At 40.2% G+C, this 17,918-nt stretch overlaps 1 protein-coding gene across 1 annotated transcript in view; it reads left to right on the top strand.

The window, feature by feature from the left end:
* Positions 1–17,918, top strand: part of EIF2AK4 (eukaryotic translation initiation factor 2 alpha kinase 4) — a gene marked incomplete at its 5' end in the record, with an annotated part of 148,113 nt that overhangs the window by 64,703 nt on the left and 65,492 nt on the right. The window contains 5 exons of the mRNA XM_007940511.1: positions 2,392–2,822; positions 4,261–4,330; positions 6,921–7,004; positions 14,541–14,663; positions 17,192–17,296. Coding sequence (XP_007938702.1) covers positions 2,392–2,822; positions 4,261–4,330; positions 6,921–7,004; positions 14,541–14,663; positions 17,192–17,296 — 813 coding nt within the window. The remainder of the gene's footprint in view (positions 1–2,391; positions 2,823–4,260; positions 4,331–6,920; positions 7,005–14,540; positions 14,664–17,191; positions 17,297–17,918) is intronic.

Raw genomic sequence — 17,918 nt, 5'->3', positions numbered from 1 at the left:
TCATATTTAAAAAAAAAAAAAAAACCCCAAACTCACTGCCATTGAGTAGATTTCAACTTATAGTGACCCCCTCCTTGGGTTTTCGAGGCAGTATCTCTACCAGTCTTCCTTCCGAGGAGTGCCTGGTGGGTTTGAACCACCACCCTTCTGGTTAGCAGTCATATGACTTAGGTGCTATCCTACCAGAGCTCTTAGATTTCATATAGTCAAGCTTAAATTAAGATGGGTAGATTAAATGTAAGAATAGAGCATATTCATGTTTCAGGTCACGTGCCTCATATTGTACAAACATTGTCTTGACATTCTTGAGATAGGTAGTATCCTCATTTTTTAGATGAGGAAACTGAGGCTTAGAGGAATTATGTAATTTGCATGAGTTTACATACCTACTGAGAAATGAAACCAGCATTCAGACCTATATCAGTTTTATTTGCCAGGACTGCTATATAAAATAAGTATGAAACTCAATTTTATGGTACTCCTTTTTCATTCCTGGGAGCTCTGGTGGCATAGTGCCTAAGGCATTTGACTGCTAACCAGAAGGCTGGCAGTTCAAACCCAACAGCCACTCCTTGGAAGGAAGATTGGACAATCTACTTCTATAGAGATACCACCTTGCGAACTTAAGGAGAGGTCGCTATGAATTGGGATAGATTCAGTGGCATTGAGTTTCTTGTTCCTAGAAGCAGTTTTTTTTTTCTTTTTTTGATAGTCTAATTGAAACCTGTGAGCCATATGAGAATGATGGTCTGCTTTGTCTTTTATAGTCAACTGGTTTCTCCCTCCACCATGGCTGAGTTTTTGCTTCTCTCCAGTAAATCACGTCTGCACAATTCGGACTGGAATGCTCTGGGAATAAAATTTTCTGAAAGTTACTTTAATCAATCAACCCAGTTACATAGTGACACTGCTCAGGTTAAGGATGTGTCCATGTAGGATATGGGCAGTTGCTTTTGAAACACTTTCTATACTTTTATGTTGTTGTTATGTGCCATCAAGTTGGCCCCGACTCATATAGTACTCTTAATTATTCTAGTTTTAGTACAACTCCCTGAGTAGTGCAGATGACTAAGTATTTAACGACTAGGTGAAAAGTTGGTAGTTCAGACCCACCCAGAGGCACCTGGGAAGCAGGTCTGGTGATCTGCTTCCAAAAGGTCAGAGCCTTGAAAACTCTGTGGAGCAATTCTACTCTGCCCATGAGATCATCATGGGCCCAAATCCACTGGACAGCAACAAACAACATTTAATAACAAAACCAAAAATACCTACTGCCATCATGGATATTCCAATACATAGTGACCATATAGGACAGAGTAGGACTGCCCCATAAGGTTTCCAAGGCTGTAAATCTTTACCCAAGCAGGCTACCTCATCTTTCTTCCACTGAAGCAGCTGGTGAGTTCGTTTTGGTCAGCAACCCAATGCCTTAACCACTGCTCCTTTAAGGACGTGTTCATTGTTGTTGTTATTGTTATGTGCCATTGAGTCGGACCCAACTCATAGCGACCCCTCCTTGAGTTTCCAAGGCAGTATCACTACGGAAGTAGATTGCCCAGCCGTCCTTCCAAGGAGTGGCTGGTGGGTTTGAACCACCAGCCTTCTGGTTAGCAGTCAAGTGCCTTAGGCACTACGTTACCAGAGCTCCCATCAAGGATGTGTTCAGTATACATCAATCATAAATCTTCAGTCCCAGTAACAAAATCAATGAGCAGTAATTATGTTAATAGCAATTACGGTTATTTAGTGAGTAACTTTTTCTGTGAAGTCTTGGTAGTGTGCTTTACTCATGTTATCTCATTTAGTCCTTATAGTTACTGTTTGAGGTAAAGGAAGTGGTATAAATACCATTTTGATAGATAAGAAAATGAGTCTCATGGAAATTAATTTACAAAATCCCTCATAGCTTTATAAGCTGAAGAATTAACAATTTGCATTCATGTCTATTAAAATTTCTGGAGTTTAATTTGTCTTTAGTGACTTTAAGTGCAAAAAAAATCAGAAAAGCTCAAATCATCTGAAAGATGGCACTGACTTTGAAAGTCCCTTAATAATTATAATTCTTTTGAAAACAGATTTTATTCAGAAACTTGGATAGCATATGCCCTGTTGGAAAAGCAGGAAAGTAAAGGTCAATAAAATTAACGACCAAAATGGTGATTTTGTTTTCCCAGGATCTCTAAATAAATCTAGACTGGGGTGAGACATTTTCTAAGTTTTTGGCAGGGAAGACATCCTCCAGCTTAGGCGTTTCAGACTTGTGATCAACGACTGTTAGTCTCGGGGGTTCTCCATGGAGTTGGGGTGGGGGCGCGGTCACGTAGTATAAATGTCAGGCTGTGCGAGGTTCTGCGCGATGACATACCCGTCCTTCCCCTTCCTCTGTGGCAGGTACAAAACAAGCTAGATGGTTGCTGCTACGCGGTGAAGCGCATCCCCATCAACCCTGCTAGCAGGCACTTCCGCAGGATCAAGGGTGAGGTGACGCTGCTGTCGCGCCTGCACCATGAGAACATCGTGCGCTACTACAACGCCTGGATTGAGCGGCACGAGCATCCCGCGGGCCCAGGGACGCCGCCCCCAGACTCGAGGCCCCAGACCCGGAACGGGCGAGGCACGCCGGGACTACTAGCGGGCGACGCAGATGGTACTGACAGTGTGGAGGCTGCCGCGCCGCCACCCATCCTCAGCAGCTCCGTGGAGTGGAGCACGTCGTGCGAGCGCTCGGCCAACGCCCGCTTCCCTGCCGCTGGCCCGGGTTCCAGCAGCGACGACGACGATGAAGAGGATGAGCATGATGGGGTCTTCTCACAGTCTTTTCTGTAAGAGAGAGTGCGGCACTTATGACTTCTAATTTTTAATTCAAACTAAACCCGCCTGCCTCCGGTGGTGTAGTGGTTAGGGCATTTGGCTGCTAATGAAAAGGTCGGTGGTTGGAGTCCACCAGCTGCTCTGCGGAAAAAAGATGAGGCAGTCTGCTGCCGTAAAGATTTACAGCCTTGGAAACCCTATGGGGTAGTTCTACTGTGTCTAATAGGGTCATTATGAGTCAGAATCGACTCGATTGCAATGAGTTTGGTTTGGTTAAAAGGGAAAAGTGATTTACTTAGAAATCCAGAGTATTTTTAAAACAAAAAGAAATCCACTTTTGGACAGTAAATGCAACTGAAAGATTTTTTTCTTTTTCAATTTCATTATCTTAAAAAGATCTGCAAAAATCCAATCCCTTGAGAAACGCAAAATAGAAATTACTTCCAGTATCTGATCATAAGACATTTAATTAGGAAGTTTTTTGGTGGCATAGTGCCTGAGGCATTTGACTGCTAACTAGAAAGCTGGGTGTTCAAATCCACCAGCCACTATTCAGAAGGAGGACTGGGCGATCTACTTCTGTAGAGATAATGCCTTGGAAACCCAAGGAGGGTTTGCTATGAGTTGGAATCGACTTGATGGCAGTGAGTTTGGTTTTCGTTTTCCTTCAGATAAGGGCTTCCACCTCTGTGGCACATTTTCAGAAATATTTTGAAGTCCTGATATAGCACCAACTGCAATTCCAATAATCAAGTCAATAATTAAGATGCTAAACTAAGATTTATGTATCTCAGAATCCACCATGGTCATTTTCTTTCATGATTTCACCTGATTTTATTCACCTAGATCTGTCCTGAAGTATAATCCAACTGGATCAAATGAAATATATATATAGATATATAGAACACATATATGAATATCTATATGAATATAGAATATATATGAATATAGAAGGGAGCTCTGGTAGTATAGTGCCTAAGGCACTTTACTGCTAACCAGCAGGCTGGTGGTTCAAACCCACTGGCCACTCCTCGGAAGGAAGATGGGGCAATCTACTTCTGTAGTGATAGATACTCCCTCGGAAACCCAAGGAGGGGTCGCTATGAGTCGAGTCGACTCGATGGCACATAACAACAGCATGAATATAGAAGATATATTCTATATATCATATAGGATATCTATATGATATATAGAATATATCTTAACTCTTAGCTATTAACTTTTTTTCAGGAAAATTAGGCTGATTTTTATTTAAATAAAGAGTTCTATGTTTTGTACATTAGGAGCTCTGGGGGCAGGAAAACTCAGCATGGTGTTGTGTTACAGATGCATCCCCATGGGGTGATGGTAGCATCTCTAGTCTCTTTGCCTTCTAGTTATTAACAACCCTGTCGATCTTCAGAACTTTAACAGTGCTTTCTCTAGCATTGCTCTGTTTCTCTGTTTAAGACCTGCTTCAGATTCTGAAAGTGATATCATCTTTGACAATGAAGATGAGAACAGTAAAAGTCAGCATCAGGTAAATACAGAAGTTACACCATTTTATAGGATGGGTGTATAAACTAATGTTTGATGTTATAAACCTGAGGTAAAATGTTAAAGTTTTAATCTGACATGCAAATATAGAAGTCTTCAATTTAAAACATTGATCATTCATTCCAAATAGACGCTACTCATATGTTTATTTATAGATTTTATTTATATAATAAAATATACCAGCTTTTAGATGAAAGGGGAGCTCTGGTGGTGTAGGGCCTAAGGCACTTGACTGCTAACCAGAAGGCTGGCAGTTCAAATACACCAAGCCACTCCTCGGAAAGAAGATGGGGCAATCTACTTCCGTAGAGATAACACCTTGGAAACCCAAGGAGGGGTCACTATGAGTCTGATCTGACCAGGCAGCAGTGAGTTTTAGATGAAAGGAGCAAATTGAGACACTACTTTTTTTTTTTTTTCTCTGATGAAAACAGTTTCTATCCTAGAGGATTTTGGAGATGTTTCTGTAGGCGGTGATGCAGATTGGATGCAAACTAGTTGAATAACTAGACAACATAATCATGGAGTTATCTTGATCTCTCCCCACATGAGTTAATCCTGATTCCTTATTTCCACAAGCTGTCTTCTAGAACACTGTTTTTAAATTATGAGTTATGACCCAGTAATGGGTTATGAAATAAATTCATAAGGTCTCAATTGCTTTATTCATTTTTTGGTACAGTAGAGAGGAGTAGAAAATTCCAAAATGTATCACACCGGTAAAAGTATGTCCTGTTTGTAGAATTTGTTTCTCATGATTAATGTGTATTAGGAGCCCTGGCAATGCAGTAGTTAAGGCATTTGGCTGCTTACCAAAAGGTCAGTATTTCAAATCCACCGGCTACCCTGGGGGAGAAAGGTGAGGTAGTCTGCTGCTATAAAGATTTACATCCTTGGAAACCCTATGGGGCAGTTCTACTCTATCCTGTAAGGTCGCTGTGAGTTGGAATCAACTCAGTGGCAGTGGGTTTTTAGGTGGGTATGTGTATTGGGTGTCATGTAAAGCATATTTCCTATTGTGGATCAGTCAGACTTACTATGTTCCGGGCCTCTGACCCTACTCGGTGGTGCAGTGAGCTCAGTGGTAAAGCTTTTTAGCTGCTGGGACTGTCAGTTGTTGCTGTAGAGAAACATTCCACAGCTAAGGGTTGGGTATGATGACTTTATTACCAGGAGTAAAAATATAATTATGACCAGTCATAAGAGTGCATTCACAGTAGGTAAAGAAAAGTCCACATGTAGACAGTGTTAAATAAGCAGTTAAATTAATTTGAAGAAAGCGCTCTGATGGCCTAGTGAGTAAGGCATTTGCCTGCTAACCAGAAAGTCAGCAGTTCAGACCCATAAGCCGCTTCCATGGGAGGAAGATGAAGCAATCCACTTCACTAAAGATTTACAGCCTTGGAAACCCCTTGGGGGTCACTATGAGCTGAATCAACTCAATGACAGTGGGTTTGGGTTTCTTTGTTGTCGTTTTGTTAGTATGTTAACCATTGTCTTTCCATAAACATTGTTTATTAAAATCACCTGAAATGCCTCACAGTTAAAAGTTTATAAATGATCAGTGTAATCCATAACAATAGCATAGATAATCTAAACTTCTGAGAATGTGAAAGTTATGTGAGCTTGATTTTAGGATACATTAAATTATTATGACAGCACCAGGTTTGTAATCTTATTTTTGCTCAGTAAAGGACAATATTCCGTGAGCATTCTAATTGCTGGGTAGAAGCCTCTGAGACTTTTAATAATTTTCTGTGGGTAATTCCCAGGGTATATCGTTAATTCAAGAGCAGAATTTAATTGTTTTCAGGGCAGAGCTTTGGGTTTTGAGGTATTTTATTTGTTTGTTTGGTTGGTTGGTTGGTTGGTTTTTTCCCTAAAAAATATACATTGTAAAATGCTTCCTCAAAAAGCTGAAAATCAGAAATGGTCATATGCTAACTAATGCTTTTTCCTTACTTGGGAGGTAAAAAAGGTACTGCATATTAGAAAGCAGATTAGCCGTTGAGGACAGAGTCGTCTAGGGAATCACCGTGATTCGAGTGCAAGTTCTTCAGGATGGGAGCCTAGAGGGCAGCACGCCTTTGGTAATAGGACCACATTTAAGTTTGTTTCAGCTGTAGATGGATTTTTAGTCTTCTGTTTCCAGAACAAACCTACCGCCAAAGGAAGGCCTTCCAGTAAAACTAAAGCCTTAAAATTATTAGCCTGTGTACATTCTTCCCTTCTTATCCACAGAAGGATCAGTGGTAAGAAAGAATTGGCTTGACATGGAGTCTTTCTATAGATTGCCCATCTTTAATAGCTACCTGTTTCTCATTTGCCCCATCATCATTCTGTATAGAAATAGACCTGTAAACTATGTGGTAGATGTTGGTAATAGCTAAATTGCTTTAAAAATGCTGTAAGCTTCTAAAGGACAGTGATTGTGTTCCGCTTATTGACCTTCTCCTATGGCAGCAGGATTCCCCGTGTATGGCATTGGAGAGCACAAATACTTGATGATGATGATGATGATCTGTTTAATTTCAACCCCTCTTTTGAGTGCTCATGTGTTCCTTTTGAATTAGGACGAAGACTGCAGTGAAAAGAACGGTTGCCATGAAAGTGAGTCATCAGTGACAACTGAGGCTGTGCACTACTTATATATCCAGGTGAGGCCTTGGCATGCAGCATGGTGACACAACAACCCATAGTAGGTTTCAGGAAACTAGAATAATAGGCGGAAGAGGACTCACTGGCACCACCAAAGATGAACTGGCCAGAGAGGATTGAGGTACCAAGGCCCTTTCCCCCAACCTTGAACTCATGCTTTCCAGGACCATAGGAGGCAGCATATTGTTATTGTTAGGTGCTATACAGTCAACTGTGACTCATGGCAACCTTACATATAACAGTATAAAATGTTACTTAGTCCTGTACCATCCTTAAAATCATTGCTTTTTGAGTTCCTTGTTGCAGCCACTGTGTCAGTTCATCTCATTAAAGAAGGCTGCACTGGTTACGGGCCTGGATTCAAGCTGCTTAAGTTCACCTCTTAGACTCACCAGTTACAGCTGTGTAAGCTCAGGCAAGATTCTTAAATAAAAATCCACTGCTATTGAGTCAATTCTGACACATAGTGACCCTATAGGACAGAGTAGAACTGCCCCATGGGGTTTCTAAGGCTGTAAATCTTTATGGAAGCAGACTCCTCATCTTTCTCCTGTGGAGCAACTGGTGGGTTCAAACCACCAGCCTTTTTGGTTAGCAGGCAAATGTGCCACTGAGTTCCTTTAGGCAAGATTCTTAAACACTATAAATTCCCCATCTGCACATAAATTAATAATCCCTATCAGACTTGTCATGAGGGGTAGATGAAGTAATGCATGTGAAGTATTTAGAACCATATCTGAGTTCAGTAAGTGCTAGACCGGGCATGTTCATAAATTCAACACTCTTATGCATGCAGAAGGAAGCCTGGCATGGCTTTAGACAAAGTGGCTTGTCTGTGAACCTCAGGGAGAGAAGCAGCACGAGGGATCCAGTTCCAATGAGGCATTATTTATTTACTTTTAATTTTTATTGTGATTTGGGTGAAAGTTTACAGAGCAAATTCATTTTCCATACAGCAGTTCATACACATTTTGTTTCATGACATTGACTGCAATCCCCACAATGTAACAGCTCTCTTCCCACTTCCTTCTTGTAGTTACCTCTTCCCTGTGTCCTTCTTTCCTATGCATTCCAGCCCCCTGAGCTATCTCCCTGTGCAAACACTGCCCTTCTGTTCACCCATGATTGAACGTTCTAACGAGTATATCTGCTTGGTGTATATCTTTACCTTCTGTGCCTATCTATTGTTTGATTGAAAGCCATGGTAGTGAGTTCAATTCCAGGCCTGAAGGGTAACTAAGTGCCATAGTCTCAGGAGTTTCATCAGGCTCTAACAGACCAGTAAGCCTGGTCTTTTTTATGATTCTGAGTTTTGCTCTACATTGTTCTCTCACACTATTCAGGATGTCCTACACTGATCCCTTTCTGAGTGGTTGACAGTGGTAGCTGAGCACCATCTAGTTCTTCTGGTCTCGTGGTCATTTAGGCTGAGGTTCGCATGGTCCACTAATCTCTTGGACTAATTGTTTCCATGTGTCTTTGGTTTCCTTTGTTCTTTGCACTGGACAAGGATAGACCAGTTGTTGCATCTAGATGGCTACTTGCAAGCTTTTAAGACCCCAGTTGATACTCACCAAAGTATGATGTAGAACAATGTTTTTGTGTGGTATGTTATGTATTTAAGCTTGATATCCACTGCAACTATGGTCCCGATCCCACAGGTCAAGCAACTTGCTCCATCAGCATGGCTGACTGTGCCTAAGAAGTTATTATAACTTTGCCCCCGTTAGTTTTATTTATATGGACATTCTTACAACACATAAGGGCAGGCAGACAGGCCACACACCTAGACGCGAGAGGTGGGGGAGGGTCTGGGGACAAGAGAGCCACAGGAATCCAGGTAAGGGCAGGCAGACAGGTTGCACAACCAAGAGGCAGGAGTTGGGAAAAAAGCCAGGGATGATAGAGCTCTGGGATCCAGGTAAGGGGAGGGTGTAGAGGTTTCAAACAACTAAAGGAGACAAACTTACCTATCAGTATGTCATACTTTGGTGGCTTGCATGTTGATCTGAGGCTTGAGGCTGTGCTACCGGTGTTTCAAACACCAGCAGGGTTGCACATGGTGCACAGGTTTCAACACAGCTTACAGACTGAGACAGACTAGGAAGAAGGAAGAGGCCATCCACTTCTCAAAGAATTGGCCAGGGAAAGCCTTATGAATAGCAGAGAAACACTGTCTGATACATTACTGGGCAACTTTATGAATAGCCTGGAAATGTTGTCCAATACAGCACAGGAAGAATACAGCCCCTTAGGTCAGAAGGCACTCAAAGTATGAGTGGGAAACAGCTGCCTCATCAGAGTAGAAGCAACCTTAATGATAAAGATAAAATAAAGCTTTCAGGACCTCCATTCACTTACGTGGCACGACTCAATTTGAGGAGAAACAGCTGCAAACATCCATTAATAATCAGAACGTGGAATGTATGAAGTATGAATCTAGGAAAATTGGAAGTTGTCAAAAATGAAATGGAATGCATGAAGATTGATATCCTAGGCATTAGTGAGCTAAAACGGACCAGTTTTGGCCATTTTGAATCAGACAACCATATGATCTACTATGCTGGGAATGACAGTTTGAAGAGGAGTGGCATGGCATTCATCATCACAAAAAGTTTTTCTAAATCTGTCTTGAAGTACAATGCTGTCAGTGATAGGATAATATCCATAAGCTTACATGGAAGACCAGTTAATACTGCTATTATTCAAATTTACACACCAACCACCAAAGCCAAAGGTGATGAAATTGAAGATTTTTTCAACTTCTGCAGTCTGAAATTGACCAAACATGCAATCAAGTTGTGTTAATTATCATTGGTGACTACAATGCAAAAGTTGGAAACAAAGAAGAATTACCGATAGTTGGAAGATTTGGCCTTGGTGATAGAAATAATGGTGGAGAGCGCTTGATAGAATTTTGCAAGACCAACGACTTATTCACTGAAAATACCTTTTTTAACAACACAAACGGCAGCTATACACGTGGACATCACCTGATGGAGTACACAGGAATCAGATTGATTACATCTGTGGCAAGAGGTGATGGAAAAGCTCATTATTTTTAGCCAAAACAAGGCCAGGAACTGGTTGTGGAACAGACCATCAACTGCTCATATGCAAATTGAACTTGAAGTTGAAGACCATTAAAACAAGTCCGCAAGAGCCAAAATATGACCTTGAATATATCCCTCCTGAATTTAGGGACCATCTAAAGAATAGATTTGACACATTGAACACCAATGACCGAAAGCCAGAAGAATTAAGGAATAACATCAAGAATATCATCCATGAAGAAAGCAAGAGGTCACTAAAAAGATGGAAAAGGAGGGAAAAAACAAAATGGATGGCAGAAGAGACTTTGAAAATTACGCTTGAGCAGAGAGCAGCTAAAGCAAATGGAAGAAATGACAAGGTAAAAGAGCTGAACAGATTTCAAAGAGCAGCTCGAATGGACGAAGCCAATTACTATAATGAAATGTGCAAAGATCTGGCAGTAGAAAACAAAAAGGAAAGAACATGTTTGGCATTTCTTAAGCTGAAAGAACTGAGGAAAAAACTTAAGCCTCGTGTTGCAATATTGAAAGATTTTATGGGTAAAAATGGGCAGAAGACATGAATAGACACTTCACCAAGGAGGATATTCAGGTGGTCAGCTAATACATGAAAAGATGCTCATAATCATTGGCCATCAGAGAGATGTAAATCAAAAGGACAATGAGATATACCGTCTCACCCTAGCACTGATGGCAAGGTTCAATGAGACGGAAAATAACAAATGCTGGTGGGTATGTGGAGAGATTGGGACTCTCATACACTGCTTGTGTGACCATGAAGTGACACAACCACTATGGAAAGCAATATGGCAATTCCTTAGAAAGTTGGAAATGGAGATACCATTACTAGGTATATATATATATATTCTAGAGAGGTGAGAGCCAGGATAGGAACAGACACATGCATGCTCACGTTCATGACAGCACTATTTACAATAGCAAAAAGATGGAAACAACCTCCGCGCCCATCAGCAGAAGAGTGGATGACCAAACTGTGGTACATACACATACTGGAATGCTATGCAAGTGGATGAACTTGGAAGACATTATGCTGAGTGAAATAAGTCAATCACAGAAGGACAAATACAGTATTAGTTCATTGTTGTGGAGGGTCAAGGAAAGGTTTATATATGGAGGGAAACTTTATTGGTTGCCAGAGGTAGGAGGTAAGGGAGGGAACATTGAAAAAAAAAAAAAATGCATTGACCCATATCACTTTAGTTTTGTGTATTTCACTGTACATAAATTATATGTCAATAAAATGCATTTAAAAAAAAAGAAAAAAGATTTTGTGGGCAAAATATTGACTGATGAAGGAAGTATTAAAAGAAGATGAAAGGAATGCACAGAGTTACTGTACCAAAAAGACCTGGTCAATCCTCACCCATTTTAGGAGGTGACATATGATCAAGAACCAATGGTATTGAAGGAAGAAGTTGAAGCTTCACTGAAGGAATTGGTGAAGAACAAGGCTTCAGGAATTGAGATGTTTCAACAAACAGATGGCACGCTGAAGGCACTTAATTGTTTATGCCAAGAAATTTGGAAGACAGCTACCTGGCCAGGTGACTGGAAGAGATCCATATTTGTACTCATTCCAAAGAAAGGTGATCTCACAGAATGTGGAAATTACTGAACAATATCATTAATATCACATGCAAGTCAAATCTTACTGAAGATAATTCAAAAACAGTTACAGCAATATATTGACAGAGAACTTCCAGAAATGCAAGCAGGATTCAGAAGAGGACGTGGAATGAGGGATATCATTGCTGATGACAGGTGGATCTTGGCTGAAAGCAAAGAATACCATAAAGATGTTATTTGTGTTTTATTGACTATGCAAAGGCATTTGATTGTGTGGATCATAACAAATTGTGGAAAACATTGAGAAGAATGGGAATTCCAGAACACTTAATTGTACTCATGAGGAACCTGTACATAGACCAGAAGGCTGTCGTTCAAACAGAACAAGGGAACACTGCATGGTTTAAAATCAAGAAGGAGTGCATCAGGGTTGTATCCTTTCACAATACCTATTCAGTGTGTATGCTGAGCAAATAATCTGAGAAGCTGGACAGTATGAGGAAGAAGGTGGCATCAGGATTGGAGGAAGAATCATTAACAACCTGAGATACACTGATGACAGAACTTTGCTTGCTGTAAGTGAGGATGACTTGAGGCACCTACTGATGAAGATTAAAGACTACAGTCTGCGGTATGGATTACTCCACAATATAAAGAAAACAAAAATCCTCACAACTGGACCAATGAGTAGCATCACGATACATGGAAAAAAGACTGAAGTTGTCAAAAACTTCATATTATTTGGTTCTATAATCAACACCAGTGGAAGCATCAGTCACGACATCAGACGACATACTGCACTGGGCAAATCGGCTGCAAAAGACCTCTTTCAAGTGCTGAAGAGCAAAAATGTCTCCTTGAGGACTAAGGTGAGCCTGACACAAGTCATATTTTCAGTCGCCTCATATGCGTGTGAGAGCTGGACAATAAATAAAGAAGACCAAAGAAGAGTTGATGCTTTTGAGTTGTGGTGCTGGCAAAGAAAGCTGAAAGTACCATGGACTGCTGAAAGAACTAACAAATCTGTCCTAGCAGAAGTGCAGCCAGAATGCTCCTTGGAAGTGAGAATGGTCAGACTAAGTCTCACCTATTTTGGTCATGTTGTAAGAAGGAACCATTCCCTGGACAAGGATGTCATGCTTGGTAAAGTGGAGGGTCAACGAAAGATGGAAGGCCCTCAGTGAGATGGATTGACACAGTGGCTGCGGCAATGGGCTCTAGTATAGCAAGGATCAGGAAGCTGGCGTGGGACCAGGCAGTGTTTCATTCTGCTGTGCATGGGGTTGCTATGAGTCGGAGATGACTCTATGGCACCTAACAACAACAACCACCTTATATGTGGTCACAGGTATATTCCCTTTTGCCTAGACATACTGATCATTCAGCCTGTCCACCCATCTATTTAGTTATGGATTAATGTGTGTTGTCACTGATAACACAGTACTGTACATATAAAAGTGTTTTTTTGTTGTTGTCTGTACCTCTTGGGCCCCTCTCTGTGTCTTCCTTTTCCTCAGTGTCATTGTGTCAGTCACTTGATTTGGTATATTGCCTTTCCCTTCACCCAAATCAATACTTGTCAGTGAGGCATTATTTAAAAGGAGCCTATACTTTGGCCTGCTGACACACCTGAGGGGCAACATCTGGAACAGTGGTGAGCTATTCCAGCAGGCAATAAACCAAAGAGGAAGTTTTTACTCTGCCCCAAGTGACCAGAACTGTGGGTCATAATTAATATTTCCAGTTACATCTGCAAGCAGGCAGATCTCTAAATGTGAAATAATAGCACCATGTGAAAGAAGGAACTGTCAGATGGGATGTAGTGGTTCAAAAGAGACTAAGTAGGTGGTTGCTTTTCTGGGGTTGGAGATGGTCTTAGGCATTTCCTAACATAAATAGTTTTGAGGTACCATTTATATGTATAATGAAGCATTTGTCTTCCAGCAGTTATTTACTGAGTGTGTACTATGTGTTCTCTAATTATAATGAGATAGACTAAGTACATAAGGAAAGTGCATACAAGGTAAGTGAGACTGTAGAGTGGGAGTCAGAGAAGGGTTTGTGAGGACCTGGCTGAGACCTGGAGGATGAGTCAGAATCTTCAGGAGAAAGATGAGGCAGTCTGCTTCTATAAAGATTTACAGCCTTGGAAGCCCTATGAGGCAGTTCTACTCTGTCCTATAGGGTCCTTATGAGTTGAAATCAACTTGATAGCTGTGGGTTTTTGTATTCCGAGGACAAGAGAGAGGACAAGTGCAGATGTTCCTCTCTTTAAACACAATAAAATCTTTTTTATGAGAACTCTTGACTCTGGCACTGATTTGAAACATACAGGCTAATTTCATAAATCAAATGATTTTAAGATTCAAGTGCTACTGCTTTGTTTTCTGATATATTGACAGACTTAAGAGGGTTCACAAAGCCCTTTTCTGAATGTTTTAATATTTACAATGTTTAGTTCTAGACTTGAAGGTCATTTGTCATTAATTTAATGTACAAATAAGAAAGGCCAATAACATCATTAAATTAATTAGCCCTTCTTGGAAATTTGGTTGGGAGGCAATCTTGTAAAACGATCACAGTTTTATTTAATTCTCAGCTTTTGTCTATTATTTGTGACAAGGATTTTAAACAAGTTGCCTCTTATAATTTAGAATGAGCAATAATAGAAAAAATAAAAGTGGTTATGTTAGGGTGCTGAGATTATGAATGTATCTCCAAATTTGTATTACTATTGTTGGTTTCTTTTTTCGGTTGAAAAGTGTCAAGGCTTTCCCATATAGTTTAAAATCCATGGTGTGTGTTATTAAATGGATGATAACATAAGTGCAGTTATCCTCCTTAATTTAGACTTCCTGTGTAATCAAATCCTGATCCGCCTGTTTGTGCCCCCAGATGGAGTACTGTGAGAAGAGCACCTTACGTGACACCATTGACCAGGGACTGTATCAAGACACCATCAGGCTGTGGAGGCTTTTCCGAGAGATTCTGGATGGGTTAGCTTATATCCATGAGAAAGTGAGCTCCACATTTCCTTCATTCCTGAAAACTTATGTTTATCTAAAATTTGTGACCGAATAAAAAATCAAATGTGAAAATGGAGGAGAAAACAGAAATAGAAAGTTTAGGTATGTTGAGGTAATCTTTTTTATGGAGACTAGAACAAAGGGTCAAAAAATTAAAGAATAGTACCAAGTGGTAAAATTCAAAGAAAACATTGACGGTTAGAAGGTTTGACAAACTATAGCCTGCAGGTCAAATCTAGCCGACCACCTGTTTCTGTACGTATACCCTGTGAGCTAAGAATAGTTTTGTATTTGTAAATGATTGGAAAAATATTTAATGAAGAAGAATATTTTATGTACATGAAAATAATATGAAATTCCAATTTCAGTGTCCATAAAGCAAGTTCTGTTGGGACACAGCCACATTCATTTGTTTATATGTTGTCTTTATATAAATATATATAAAATATATATATATATCATATATGTAAAAGCTGCTTTCGTGTTAGAACAGCAGAATGGTGGAGTAGTTGTGACAAAGACCACATGGCCTCAAAGTTGGCCCTTTCAGAAAAAGTTTGCTGACCCCGGGTAAGGAAGAAATATATGAACATGTATGGGATGTGAGGGTGATTTACTGAGCTCTTCAGAATACAGTGAAAGTATGATCAATATGTGACAAGCTATTTGTTTCTGAGTTAGTGCTGTTCTTCCTAGGGGCATGAAGAAACCACAGAGTCATTTGATAAGGATAGAAACAGCGGAACACAGTTTGTCACATGTATAAAATGCCATTTTAAAGCTAGAAATTGCCATGACAATGTAAATTCTAATGGGCCTTGCTTCATGATGAAACACTATTTATACTTTAAAAATAGAATTGTAATGTATTAGCCAGTATTAATTTTCCTTTTGCTTCAATTCTCTTTAACCTTAAAATATTTATGCTGTGCCATATTTATAGTGAAAATCCAGGTCTGTAATTTACATATGTCTAAATGATAAATCATTCAGAGAAAGCAGAATGTGCATGGTTGGACATTTAAAAAAAAAAATGGTTGTAATTAGGTCCATTAGCACTATATCACTGTGATATCCTAAGGTCCTAGAACCCTGCCTGTGTGCTCTCTTCTCTCAATTGGCTCGGTATTTGCTGATCATCTGCTGGGATCTAACCCTGTGTCACACCTAGAAATACAGAGAGGCATGAGTATGTGACAAGTCTGTCACATGCTTAAGAGGGAATTTTTGGGTTTTTTTTTAACTTTTTATTGTGATATGAGTGAGAGTTTACAGAGCAAATTGGTTTTCCATTCAGCTCTTCATACATGTTTTGTTTCATAACATTGATTGCAGTCTCCACAGTGTAACAGTACCCTTTCCACTTCCTCCCTGTGATTACCATTTCTGTTTGTCCTTCTTTCCTGTACCTTTCTGCCCTCTAAGATTTACCCCTGGGCAAATGCTGCCCTTTTGAACACATGCGGTTGATTGTTGTAAGTAGTGCATACCTCCCTGGTGTTATTTTTCACCCCATAGGTTTGTCTGTTGTTTGGCTGAAAGTTGAACCACAGGAGTGAGTTCAGTTGCAGGCTTAAAGGGTGAATAAGCCATAGATTTGGTGGTTCCAACCAGTCTCTATCAGACCAGTGAGCATGTTCTTTTTTATTATTTGAGTAATGTTCCACATCTTTCTCCCACTCTATCCAGGATCTCCCATTGTAATTCCTTTCAGAGTGGTTGGCAGTGGTAGCTGGGTACCACCTAGTTCTTCCAGTCTCAGGCAGTGGAGGCTGAGGTTCACGTGGACCACCAGTCCCTTGTTTCTTGTGTCTTTGATTTTCTTCACTCTTCTTTGCTCCAGAGGGACTTCTTATTTTTTTGAGGGAGCCAAAATTAACCTCATGTAATAGTAGAGGAGATCATACAATAAAGTTGTTTCATTCTATTTAATTATTTCCTGTATTATGAAATACAGTAACCATGGTGAGCTAATGATAGGAAAGAGACAAAGCAGTGTTCACATACAAATAATCATTGAGCACCTACCCTGTCTGCTGGGAATTCAGTCAGATTGTTAGCATTGTTGTAGAAAACTTCATCGGTGAGTTGGCACCTATAGGTGTTGTTATAATTCACCTAAGTGGAGAAAAGCAAAGGAGTTTTCTAGGCAGGCAAAACAGTGCAAAGAAAGGAATGATATATGTGTCTCCCTGACCTAACATAGGATTGTATGATGCAGCAGAGAAAAGGGTAATGTAGTGAACACAGTGAGTGAACCGGGCTTTGGGTGCCACAGGGAACCATTTGAATTTGATCTGATTGGAATCACCACCAGGTAGAAGTGGGAGATGGTAGAGAAGTCATTGGCTGGACAGTTGGGAGACATTGCAGAGGCCAGACAGCCTGGAGTAGGGAGGTGTGTGGGAGAAGACCTCATCCAGTTTTCAATCCTAGGTTGACCCTTAAGATTAGGAAATAAGTATAATTATAAATTACGCTTGGGAAATAATGACGGGTTCATTTGCTGTCTCCTAACAGGGAATGATTCACCGGGATTTGAAGCCTGTCAACATTTTTTTGGATTCTGATGATCATGTGAAAATAGGTGATTTTGGTTTGGCAACAGACCACCTAGCTTTTGCTGTGAGTATTTTTAAAATTAGACTGTAACTGAAAAGGAACGCATGTGCTTTGATAATCATAAAAGTGTCAGAAGACAAGATTGTCAGTGAGTTGGCTGAACTCTACCAGGTAATCCTCAGCAAATTATAGAATCTGAAGAAGAAAGTTGCAAATGATCTTCTAGACTTTGAATTGTGAATGCATTATAGCTAGTGCGTTCTACTTGAGAGAAATGAAATGATTGGTTTGTGGGTGATATTTAGGTCAGAGGCTTACTATGTTTTATGAAATAATTTGGTTTTTTAGTCTACCATGCCAGGCACTAGATTAATGCTTTATGCTTGAAGGGCTTTCAGTTGGTTTGGGAAAATGAAGTTTACAAACATCAAATACCAGGAGAATCAGTTCTAGAGAATATGGTTTAGGAAATATTTTTTCCTCACAACCTTGTATAATAGTTACTTAATATACAAAGCTAAATAATGTGAGGTGAGAGAGATAGTGATGTAAGAGTTAGAAGATAAGAGAACATTTGCATATGGTTATAAGCATCAAGAGTGACTGTAAAAGAGGGAGGCGGGGCAAGATGGCGGACTAGGCAGAAGGATTGCACAGACCCTCTTCAACAAAGAAAAGGGAAACC

Source organism: Orycteropus afer, unplaced genomic scaffold (assembly GCF_000298275.1).
Source record: "Orycteropus afer afer isolate SDZICR_OR568_19922 unplaced genomic scaffold, OryAfe1.0 scaffold00068, whole genome shotgun sequence".
NCBI lineage: Eukaryota > Metazoa > Chordata > Mammalia > Tubulidentata > Orycteropodidae > Orycteropus > Orycteropus afer.
Note: the sequence above shows the minus strand (reverse complement) of the source record. Positions and strands in the feature narration are given on the sequence as shown.